The sequence below is a fragment of the Hypanus sabinus genome, chromosome 21 (genome assembly GCF_030144855.1).
Source record: "Hypanus sabinus isolate sHypSab1 chromosome 21, sHypSab1.hap1, whole genome shotgun sequence".
In the NCBI taxonomy this organism is placed as follows: Eukaryota; Metazoa; Chordata; class Chondrichthyes; order Myliobatiformes; family Dasyatidae; genus Hypanus; species Hypanus sabinus.
The window spans coordinates 55354459-55367426 of record NC_082726.1 but is presented as its reverse complement, the minus strand read 5'-3'; the positions used below and the strand labels follow the sequence as shown (position 1 = coordinate 55367426).

General features: G+C 37.7%; 1 protein-coding gene across 3 annotated transcripts in view; it reads left to right on the top strand.

The window, feature by feature from the left end:
• The window catches only part of edc3 (enhancer of mRNA decapping 3 homolog (S. cerevisiae)), a 138465-nt gene that overhangs the window by 56531 nt on the left and 68966 nt on the right, over positions 1–12968 (top strand). For all 3 annotated transcript variants that reach the window (XM_059946578.1, XM_059946575.1, XM_059946576.1), the window contains one exon: positions 10224–10559. In XM_059946578.1, the coding sequence (XP_059802561.1) occupies positions 10224–10559 (336 nt within the window). The remainder of the gene's footprint in view (positions 1–10223; positions 10560–12968) is intronic.

The following is a 12968-nucleotide window of genomic DNA, read 5'->3' as shown; positions in this document are numbered from 1 at the left end:
TTGTAAGTCAATTACACTTACAATTTGATCCCAGTCAGTTTGGATTGGCAACAGCTGCTCCTCCATAATCACCATCAGCACAGGTGTATCACAAGGCTATGTGCTTAGCCCAATGCTATATTCACTTTTACTTGTGTCTGTGAGGCTAAATGCAATCTCAAGCCAGGTATGGAAGCACCAATGCCCTTGTATGGAAAAGCCTACAAAATATAGAGGAGGCAGCCCTGTCCATCATGTGTATTGCCCTCCCCATCCATGAGCACATCTACATGGAGTGCTGTTGTTGGAAAGCAGTATCCATGATCAAGGACCCCCACCATCTAAGCTATGCTTTTCTCACACTGGTGCAATCAAGGTGGTGATACTAGAGCCTCAAGGCCCACACCACCAGGTTCAGAAACAATTATTTCCCCTCAACCATCAGGTCCTTGAATCGGAGGGGATATCCTCACCCCATTACTGAACTGTTCCAATAACCTGTGGGCTCACCTTCAGTTGTGTTTTTGATATTTATTGCTTAGTTGTTGTTATTATTATTTCTTCTCCCTTTTTGTATTTGCACGGTTAGTCGTCTTTAGCACATTGGTTGTTCGTTCTTCCTGTTGGGTATGGTCTTTTAGTGATTCTATTATATTTCTTGTAGTTACTGTGATTGCCTGCAAGAAAATGAACCTCAGGGTTGTATATGGTGACATGTATGTACTTTGATAATAAATTTACTTTGAACTTGAATATGATATGCAACCAAGCGTCTCACAAAATTCAAATCCTGAACAGAATTTTTTCTTTCCCCTGCTTTTCCCCACCTCATTTTATTTAAAATAAAGCCTATGGTTCAAAATATTTTTATTTACTGATGTTTTTCTCATTTGTACTACAAATTCAGCATTGTACTCTTATAATGTCAAGCAAGGTGGATTTTTTTTTGTACATCTTGCAGATTGTAAAAATTTGCAGTTGCAGGCAGTTTTTCAGTCAGGGTCTCTGGTTACAAGCAAATTACTGTTGCTAACCTCAAAGTCTCATAGCGTGCCAACTGAGGTCCAAAGTTCTACTTTATAATACTTGTGTGACAGAAGTCAATAAACAACCAATACTAAAGTAAGTTATGTAACAGTGATTTTCATGTCGTTTTAAAATTTTATCACACTACTATGAAGCCAGACTACAGACAAAACTACAAACTTTTATTAGAGGATATTTGACTTGTTAAATGGTAATTAAACTATAAATACTATGTTTATCATTAATAAATTTATTGCTTTATGGGTAAAGTACCTGATCATTTCAAGCTGCTTACAGTTCTACTGAGTTGATGGTTAAGAATTGCATTTAGTTTTTCCAAAGGTCGGGTGTTTGTGTACTTCTCGGATTGCGTGACCCGTTGTGTGCATTTGGTGTTTGCATGAGAAAGATTTTGTCAGATAGTTTTAACCATGAAGTGTCATATCTGTGGGAAAATCTGTAGTACATATATGACAGAAAGGCATGTACTTCTGATTTTCTTATTTCTCATGGTTTACATTTAGGTCATCGAAAATTAAATAAATGTGTTTCCATTATTCGTTTTGTGGTTTAATGCAACCTGCAAACTGTAAACTAAATTCTTTTGCTCATTAGTTTTACTCCAAATTGCATGGATGATAATTGCACAGTTCTTATTTGGAGTAGCCATATATCTACTAGCCACACAGAATGCTGGACGAACTCAGGGAGAAGAGAGGAACAAATAGTTGACGTTTTGGGCTGAGACCCTTCATCAGGACTGGAAAGGAGGTGGGCAGAAGTGAGAATAAGAAAGAAGGAGAAGCAGTACAAGCTGGGTGATGGGTAAGACTAGATGAGGGGGAAGGTAGGTAGGGGATGGGGAATAAAGAAGCTGGGGAGGGATAGGTGGAAGAGAAATGGCTGAAGAAGAAATCTAATAGGAGAAGACAGTAAATCAGTGAATAAGAGAAAGGGGAGGAGAACCAGTGGTAGGTGAGGAGAAGAGAAAGGGTGAGATGGTGACCAAAATGAGAAATAAAAACAAGAGGAGGGAGGGGGAATTGATGGCCATGCTATCAGGGTGGTGTTTCCCTTTCCTCTTTTCCAATCCTGATGAAGGTTCTTGGCCCAAAAGGTTCAATATTTATTCCCCTCCATAGATGTTGCCTAATTTGCTGAGTTCCTCTAGCATTTTGTGCATGTTGCTCCAAATCTGCACAGTCTTTTGCATTTATATCTAACTAGCCTGCTCAGATTCCCAAAACAGGTTTGCTTTAAAAATAACCCATAACAGGTAATTTCAGCGTCTGGAAAAAGTTGATGCATGAAGGGACTGTTCACAATAAATGTTTGTTTTCTATCTTGAATCCTGATGAAAGGCTTCATTGCCAGCTCATTGCAGTAGTTCTTGTCATAACATTGTGATAGAACACCAGAAATAACACTATTAAAAGGCTCAATTCAACGCAATTTTAGTTACAATTATCCAGTGTTTATGCACCAACTAAGGCCTTCACCTGCCAGGTTATTTCACACCTGTCCTGTTTCCCATTTAATGTTCTTCATTTAATCTTTAATTGATACCGTTTCATTCATTTTGTTACTTTTATGTTAAGAAACTTCATGTTCTGATTATTCTTTGTAAAGAAATTGCTCATGAATTTCACATTAGAGTTACTTGCTTGTGATGTTCATGTTGACTAATCATCTGTAGAAGTTTACCATTTTGAATAATGCCATCAGATCCTGTCTGCATTCTCAGAAGAGTGCACAATATCTCAACTTAACCTTCGAACCTCAGGGCAGTTGTAGTGTTATTTTGGCTTGGACAGTGAAACCAATACTGTATTAGGTTTTGAACCATGACTTCTGAGGGTACTGAAAAGCAAAATTACATTGAAACTGGAAAGTTCATGACCACCTCCAGTGTATTATGAACTTGGCCTGAAGTTGTCTTTTATAATTAGATTGTATTTTAGGTATGATGGATAACTGCATGTGAAATTCTTTTCAAAACCAGCCTGCAAGTTTTCAGGCTTCAGACATTTTCCCACTATCTATGGGCACAAAATTATTTTGTTAACCAGTTTCTTAGTCCATTTCTGAAGTTCTTGCCATGCTGAAATATGTTCTCATTCTCAGACTGTCGACCATCATTTAGAGCATCCTAATGGGAGTTAGGAGCTGAAATGACTTTTATTATCATACTACTTTTCAGTATCACCAGGCTTATTGGATGGTCATTAACATCAAAGCAAGCATACCAAATTTGGATAATGACTGAGAGTTCGTGTGCAAGATTTTTCCTCATGAACTACACAAATGTGTTTGTCTTGTCATTATTGCCAATACAGTGGATTGAGGTTAGTTGAGCCATCGGTTAATTGAGGCAGTGGTTTATTTGGGGCAACGGTTAAGAACAGAAACTAAATTGAGAAAATCTACGGGATTCCTTTCATTTATTTGGGACACTATGCCACTTAATTGGAGCAGGAAACAGTTTCTAAGTAGCTTCAGTTGCATGCTCTTGTGTAGCTGTTGGACACTGCACCATGCTTAGGACAATCAGTTTTTAAATAGCATCAATTGCATTCGTGTTCAGAATGAAGTGATTTTTGTCACTGATCATTGATGAGAAATAATCAGGAAGGGAATTTGGAACTGTTATGCTCACCATGGTTTCATGCATTCAGGCCAGAAACAGCTGCGAGTGAATATGAAACAATTTCACTAGTTCAACAGTTAGGAACTATGAAGAATTTGAAGGTATCAAAAATCATCTGGAATGTAAAAATGAACCTGAAGATTTTGTGGATGTAATCGTCTAAAGCCTTGAATGAAGGCAATCCATTGTCTGTGCTAAGTTCATTTACAGTCAGTCAAAACAACATGGTAGGTGAATTCCTCTGATAACTGATAAAAGAACTTGCATAGTTTTATAGTAATATAGAGGTATTTGTAATATTCTAATTTGTTCTGTATTTCATTTAAATACATGTTACTCATTCGGGTAAGTTTTTTATTCAGACCTTTTAACTATTTCCATGCAACTTCAGCTAACTGTAGCAGCCACTTAGTTGAGCCAAAATACACTGGTCCAAGTTAATCAGAACCCACTGTATTGGACTTGGCCCATAAGTTAGGTTGATTGCTAGAATTTACACCTATGCTTGTATGTGATGGATCACACCATGCATTTATTTGTTTGGATATAAGTTAATGCTATTTTCAGGTTTCTGCATTTTATGATTTTCATTTATATTCCACTTGTTAAACATATTTCTTACAATTAAACTGTACAGCAGGAGATCATTCCTTCTATTTGTCCCTGCTGACTTATTGACATGGCTATCCAATAATCACTACTTGCTCTTTACAACAATCCTGTGATTTAAAATAAAATAGCTCCAAGTATTTACCTGCTTGCATCTGAGGGTTTTTGTTGCTTCCTCGACCCTTTCAGATATTGGTTTCCTCAATCTGCAGATCCCTTTTTAACAGAAGGATATTCTGAAATTTGGGCAAGTTTCTCAAATTAACCAATTTTGGAATCGGTCAGTAGAAGAACGTCAGTTAAAGTTACTTTGATCAATCGTGGATTTGTTGGTATGAGTAATAACAGATGTAGTGAAAATGATAACACAAAGCATTTACTTGTGAAATATGCTTAGTCTCTGCTTGCGTTGACTCTTCCCCTGCCTCTTTTGTTCATTGACAGCTAAAAATAGCATGTGTGTTTTGTACATGGACTGTTGCTGTTTGCATTGCTATATAATTTAACTGAATTTTAATCCTTTGAATCACCATCAATTGTCCAAATTTGCTGGTGCCTTTTATCTTTAGAAGTTACTTTTACATGCATCAGTTTGCAAATGTAGGATATGTTTGTATAACTATTTTGGGAAACTTGAAGAACTGGTTTCATTTACTGGTTTAATGAAGTTATTTTATATTTAGATTTTAATGCTTGCTGTAAGATCAAGAAAAAAAAATTACATTTGGCCTATTTGGCAGTTTGATATATTTGTCTCATCAACTGTTCCACTACTGTCCTTTACTTAAAAAAATACAATTAAGAATTTGTATATCCTGTAGAATTGTACATTGACTTGTTGCTGTAGAACAATTACATAATCACAGTGGAGATAAAATTTTCCAGTTTCCGGAGGTTTAATTATTTGGTGTGCTTCTCATTTGGCATTTACAAAAGGTAGCTATTCTTGGCTATAGCTTTGATGCATAGAAGGTATTTCCATAAGCAAACGTTCATGATGGTGAAATTCGTTAACTTGTACTATTACTTGTCCCCTTTTTATAATAATTTTTTGAGAGCAAAGGCAAGAGGGAAAGCAGGGTAGTATAAAATTCTTTGGGTGCTCTAGCCTCTTGATTTTCTTACATTAAGTATATTTTAGCCTCTACTGCCTTGAAGGAGAACTTGCAATCTGAGCATGAAGTGGACATAAATTGAAAGTTGTTGCTGAGGTCAGCTTGCAATGTAATTTGTCTCTGTGTACATCATATACTGTACCTTGCTATTTTGTGGAGTTTTGTATTTGAATTTAAAAGAATTGCCAGATAATTCTGTTCTTCAGAGCAAACAATTATGACAGAACTTGCTAAATGAAACAAGTCAACCAACTCGGGATCTCATTTATGTGAACTATGCAGGAAACAATTTAATACTCGCTTGTTAAAGATTTTTCTCTGAGATATGGTAGCAAGGTGCCTGTTCTGTACATTCTGATCACATGGTCTTTCAATCAGTGTGCTCCACTCAAGGAAATGTTGCAAACTTTGAGTTTTTTCAAATTAGTTCTGGAACAGAAAAGTTTCCATGCACATTATCTTTGAGCTTGCCTCCTCTCAACTAAATCCATGCCCTCTAGTATTAGATTTTTGTTCCAGGGAGTAGCAGGCTGTCTGCTCTATCTATACCTCCCATAATCTTAATTTCTACCAGGTGTTAGCCCCTGACACTCGAGAGAAAACAAAAATGATGCATAATATCTCTGGAGGTAGATATCATCCTGGATCTTGGCAGACAACCTAGGAAGATGAGGATAACTAGTGCAACTAGTACTCCTAGGGAGGCAAATGAGGAAGCTTAATTTGATAAATTACACATCATTTCATTGGAAGTACTCCTTTGGACCTCGTACACAAATATAATATGTTTAAACAGAAGTTTAAGCACGCTTTAATTCTATGAAGGTGCCATCATGCCTAGTAGTGCTGAATAGATTGTGGTTCATGCAGAATAAAAGGGAACATTTGAACTGGAGTCATCTAATTTGAACAGGTGAGTAATTCCTTGCCTGATTGACAGTATAAAATCAGTTATATTAATATTTGATAACAGCTACCTAAATGGGATTCCAATTAAATTCCACTATTAGTTAAGCAACACTTAATGTAGTCATGCTCCCAGAATCATTTGTTGTCTCAAGAATTGCAGCTGTTCAGAAAGGTGGCTCACAACAACCACCATCACCTTGGGCAATTTAGGGATGGGTAATGTATACTGACCCACTTCCCAAAACTAAATTTTAAGATGAGTATCACTTAGGCAGCAAAATGTAGTTTGTAACCCACAGTGAAATTGAGCACTTGAGGTAATTTGACGAGCTCCAATGGCAGCACTAGAATGTTAGCTTCACTACTTACTGAAATTGTTTTTTTTTAAATTATGTTTTGTACTGCTGCTGCAAGTCAACAAATTGAACGGCATATGCTGGTGATATTAAACCTAATTCTGATTCTGCACATGTTTAAATACCTTAGATTGGATGGATCTTCAATAACATTCTAAGTGGATCATAAATATGTATATTATTCAACAGTTGGAACTGCTTTGGTTACTTTGACCAAAGTATCCAAAAGTAGAGTCAAGGGTTGCTCAAATTTAATTGAATAAACACATTTCAGTTCTAATGTTTACTATCAGAATGGCATCTTGATTCTATCATAAGCTGCCTCCCTGCAAAGGTTGATAGTTGGCAACTGGAAAAGTAATTTTAACTGCAGGCGGATAGTGCAATGCCATTACAGTGCAGGGCATTGGAGTTCAGAGTTCAGTTCCGGTGCTGTCTCTTAAGAGACTCTGCACGTCCTCTTCCTGAAATGCGTGTTTTTTCATGGTGCTCCGGTTTCCTCCCAGTGTCTAAATGAGTAATCTCCCAGTAATTAGTCATTGTCCCGTGATTTGGTTAGGGTTAATCAGAGTTGTCAGGAGTAACTGGGACAGTGTGGTTCATAAGGTTAGAAAGGTCTACTCTGCACTGAAATAAATTCCCATCGAAATGGAACTAGAAATGTCATATTTACCAAGTACCAATTAACAGCTATATGTAGGTGTTTTCCAAACTTCAGGAAATGCCAGGACACATTTGGAATCATGGAGTGAAATAGTTAAGTTTCTGCTCTCATTTTACAGAAATGAACGTGCTGCACCACATCCAAATACAAGATAATTAGTCTAAATTGGTGTTGTCTAAAATTGCTTCTCCGTGACCTCACTTATTTAAGCCTACTTCTTAAACCAAACTTTTGACCACTTATTCTATTACTCCTACTTGAGTTATGCTCCCTTTGTTCTCATTTACTCCTTGGAATGGTTACCTCCAAATGCAGAACGTAGAGTCAATTTGGCATTTCAAAATACTTGGAAGTTGTCAAGTAAAGTGCATTGATCTTGAGTCTGGCTCCAGGAGTTCTGTGTCAAATATATTAAGTGCATTTAGCAGGGATCTTTGCCAGCATAAGGATTCACAGGGTCCACTGGGTGTATTTGATTGCCAGAATCCAGCTCCTAAGCAGCTTGATCTTGATGTTTCATGTGATGTTATATTAGCTTGGTTGTTCAGCAACTTTTTTGCTCACTGTGATAATCATTACAGTTTGTAAGGCATGTTATTCCACCAAGTTAAAGCAACTTAGTTATTGTAATCTGCAGTTCTTTGCTATCTTTCTTTGTTAAGGATTATGGAGAAATCTTAATCCTTAATATTCATTCTCCATGAGCTACAGTAGAACTCTGATGACCTGTCAAGCTCTGCTGCACTCAGATTTTCTAGACTATTGGATATTATTCCTATTAATGCTCCTCCATACTTTTTAGATGTTACATAATTGTATAATAAATCCTGCAGTGAACTACCCTGATAAATTGAAAGGGAGTGTGACAAACATCACTTGAGAGCCAGATACTGAACCATTGCTGTTTCCAAATAGTCAGGAAATAGATCATCAGAGTTTTGCTGTCTTTGTTTAAGGTTGTTAATGATAATTGATGTGCTAATGTTAAATTCTATATCATGAAAATATTCCATATCTTATTACATTTTCAAAAATATATTGTAAACTGCTGTATCATATGAGATAATATGATAAAGCTGAAGGAAACAAGTTAAGGGAGATCAATCATGTTCTAATTGTTTTTGAGGTAGTGGCACAGGGTAGTTGGGGACTGAAATGCTTTAATATCCTGTGCTTTAAAGTCCTGATCTTAGTGAATATTTAGTAGCCCCCTTACAAAGCGTACAGTGGTGCTAGAAAGTTTGTGAACCCTTTAGGATTTTCTCTATTTATGCAAAAATATGACTTAAAATGTGATCAGATCTTCAGATAAGTCCTAATACTAGATAAAGGGAACCCAATTAAATAACAATACAAAAACATTATACTTGTTCGTTTATTTATTGAGAAGAATTATCCAAAATTACATGTATTTGTTGGAAAATTATATGTGAACCTCTAGGATTATCAGTTGATTTAAAAGGAGAAATTAATCAGGTGCTTCAATCAATGGGATGACAATCAGATGTGAGCATTAGGAGACCGTGCCCTATTTAAAGAACATAAACCTGGGTCTTCAGGATCAAAGTCTGATGTTCACCACGTGGTTTTTGGAAGTGTGCCATGGCTTGATCAAAGGAGATTTCTGAGGACCTCGTGGAAAAAGTACTGACGCTCACTAGGCTGGAAAGGATACAAAACCATATCTAAAGTGTTAGGACTCCACTAATCCACAGTCAGGCAGATGGTGTACAAATGGAGGAAATTCAGTGCCATTTTTTACTCTCCCCAGGAGTGGTCGATCAACAAAAATCACTCCAAGAGCAAGGCTTTTAATATTCCTGGAGGTCACAAAGAACCACAGGGCAACATTTGAGGAGGTACATGCCTCTTTTGCATTGGCTAATATCAGTGTTCATGAGTCTACCAACAGGCAAACTGAACAACAATGGTGTGCATGGCAGGATCGCAAGAAGAAAGCCACTACTCTCCAAGAAGAACATTGCTGCTCATCTAAAATTTGCTAAAGATCATGTGAATAAGCCAGAAGGCTATTGGAAGAATGTTCTATGGACAGATGAGTCCAAAATAGAACTTTTTGGCTTAAATGAGAAGTGTTATGTTTGACGAAAAGCAAACACGGCATTCCAGCATAAGAACCTCATCCCATCTGTGAAACATGTTGGTGGCAGTATCATAGTCTAGGACTGCTTTGCTGCCTTGGGACCAGGACAGTTTGCCATCATTGATGGAACTATGAATTCTGAATTGTATCAGCAAATTCTACAGGAAAATGTCAGGGTTATCCATTGGTGAACTGAAGTACAAAAGAAAGTGGGTCATGTAACAAAACAATGAACCTAAACACAAATCAGTCTACCAAAGAATAGTTAAAGCAGAAGAAATTTCAAGTTTTGGATTGCCCGAGTCAGAACTGACCTTAATCCTATAAAAATATTGTGGAAGGACCTGAAGCAGGCAGTTTATGCAAGGAAGCCCACCAACATCCCAGAGTTGAAGCAGTAAAATTCCTCAAAGTCAATGTGCAAGACTGGTCAACAGTTACTGGAAACGTTTGGTTGAAGTTATTGCTGTATAAGGAGGTCACACCGGTTAGTGAAAGCAAAGGTTCACATACTTTTTCCAACAAATGCATGCAATATTGGATCTTTTTTTCAATAAATAAATGAACAAGTATAATGTTTTTTGTGGTATTTTTTATTTGGGTTGTCTTCAAATGGTTTTAGGGCTTGCGTGAAGATCTGATCACATTTTAGGTCATACGCAGAAAGAGAGAAATTTCTAAAGGGTTCACAATGTTTCTAGCACCACTATAATTGTTACTACTAACTGGGAGAACTCCTGTGGTTTTTGCAAGTATATGTTAAATACATTCAGTATATCAATTTCAGCATTATTCTTCATCTTTTTCCATGTAGGGTCCTCAAGCAGCAAGCTTCCGAATCAAGCAACACCAAAGAAAAATGGAATAAAGAATGGACCAATGAAAAATAAAGATGATGAATGTTTTGGGGATGGAATTGAAGTAATCCTAGACACAGACTTTGATTTTGAAGGCAACCTTGCACTCTTTGACAAAGCAGCAGTGTTTGAGGAGATAGATACTTTTGAAAGACGGAATGGGGCACGCTCCAGAGGGACACCCAATGAGAAGCCAACAATATATCGCCATGATGAAAACATCCTAGAATCTGAGCCCATTGTCTACAGACAAATCACAGTGCCACAGCATAGTGGTAGAGAATATTGCACTGGTAAGGCTAATGAATTTTGAAGCTATTAATTGGAGAAAGACTTAAGTTGAACAGCTTTTAAGCAATTAAATATGTGGAGCAAATTAAAAGGTTTATTTAACAATGTATTTGGAATGTTTCAGGTGTGATGATTTCGGACTAGCAAGCTCGATCTATTCATAAGATGCCCAAAATTGCATTTTTAATGTGGCCAAAATGGAGTTGAAGCTTTTGTTTTTAAAACAATAGGTGGAATTTTGAACCTTTCCGCATTTAGAGAAAAGAAATTGCAATGTTGGCTAGATTGGAATATTTAGGAATTCTCCCTTGTGTCCAGAAGTAACCCTACAGTGTAAGCACTACAATCCCTGAGTATTTCTGAGTAATTTTGTTAGTTCTGTTTTGGTGTGAAAATAAATATTTGGAATATTTTGTGCTTTTGGAGTGTTGACGATTGCAGATGCGTTGATCTGGCAATTACTACACATAAGCCCATTACTGGAGTTTTCTCTACAATGTCTCCCCCAACCCTAGTAAATGCTAGCTATGCTCAAGTACTGACTGAAAGCAGATGACAAAAAAAGCTCCTTATGCAGTGAAATGCCTTGATAAGTTACAGTAACTTTAAAGTTGCAGTGTACATTGGGAGAATTTTCTTCTACTCCTCTGCTCTGTTTTGAACCCTGAAGTTAATCTGCTGATTTGAAGAAGTGTGATTTCTGGTGACTGACCAGGCTGCTGAGTAATGTATTTTCTTGGTTGAGAGGCCTAACTTTCAAATTGGTTCCAACTTTGGATTAGTGATAGAAATTGCAGCATTTCTCTGCTCCCCCTTTTGGGTTGGGTAAACATGATTAGTGTTGCACCTCTTTCATTTCTATCATGTTTCACCTGTTTGATACAGATTTTAATGTTTCAAAGTAGATTCTGTAGTTTGTACATTCCCTCTGACTACATGGGTTTCCTTCAGGTGCTTTGGTTTTTCCTCCCATGTCGCAAAGACCTGGGGGTTAGTAGGCTAATTGGTCATGTGTGTGTAATTGGGCACTGCAGGCTCATTGGGTTGGAAGGATCTGTTACTGTGCTATATCTCAAAATAATAAAATTACATTCCAGGTGTTTGAACATATTTGCAAGTTATATTTGGTATTGCTTCACTTCAGTTGGGTTATAGATGAAGAATGATTTCATTTTCTTAAATTGTGGGCCACATTGTGTCTACAGCATCTTTGGAGCTTTTAAGTTTTATTTAATGCAAGTGTGCTCAGCTACTCCTGGGATTTCCCCATAGCTTAGATCTGAACACTAGAGATAATGAGAAAATGCAAGAACATGAAGAAAATTAATAAAAAGAACTAATTTCTTTCCCTGAGCAGACTTTTTATCTAGTTCTTCATTTGCCTTCATACTTTGCCTTCTATCTGCCTTGGGTTTGCTGGGATGAGCAAGGGTGTGTGTATTCCGAAGGAATGAAGGGTTTGTGAGGGAATGGAGGGATCGAGAGGGCTGGTGGTGTACTTTGATGACATCAGAACATGTGAAAGGTGATCATCTTTGAATGCTGTGTTCAGGTGCAACATACAGATTAATAAATTGATTCTTGGATTTACGAGGTAGCAATGCAGAGCTAAGAAGGGTTCTATTGAGTTTGATTTCATAGCTCTGATACGAGCATAAATAGCAAATTATGACCCACTGAAGCAGGCATCCAATGAAGTCTTAATGGCAGCTGTAACAGGCATTTTGAAGAGGGATAGACTACATAGGGGCTCATCAGCGAAAATGATGAAACATTGTACAGGGAGGAGGTCAAATACTTAGAGAGCTGGTGCAGTGACAACAACTTGATGCTTAATGTCACCAAAACCAAGGAGATGATTGTCGATTTCAGACCATCTCAGCCTGAGCACACACCCCTCAGCATCAGCGGCTCCACAGTGGAGAGAGTGGAAAACATCAAGTTCCTTGGGGTGCAGATCTCGGTCAATCTCACCTGGTCCGGGAACACCACTGGGATTGTGAAACGAGCCCAGCAGAGATTGTACTTTTTGAGGAAGCTTAAACAAGCATCACTCCCCACTAACATCTTAACTACATTCTACAGAGGAGTGGTTGAGAGTGTGCTAACCTTCTGCATCACAACCTGGTACTCCAGCTGCAGTGCTGCCGACAAAAAAGCCTTGCAGAGGGTGGTTAGTGGAGCAGAGAAGGTTATTGGGGTCTCCCTACCTTCTGTCCATGACCTCTTTCAGATTTGATGCCTCCAGAAGACACGGTACATTATTAAAGATCCCTCACACCCTCTCCATGAACTGTTTGTTCTTCTGCCATCAGGTAAACGTTAGGAGCATCAAAACTAAAACCACAAGGCTACTAAACAGCTTCCTCCTACAGGCAGTCAGACTGCTAAATAGCTGCTGTACCTGACTC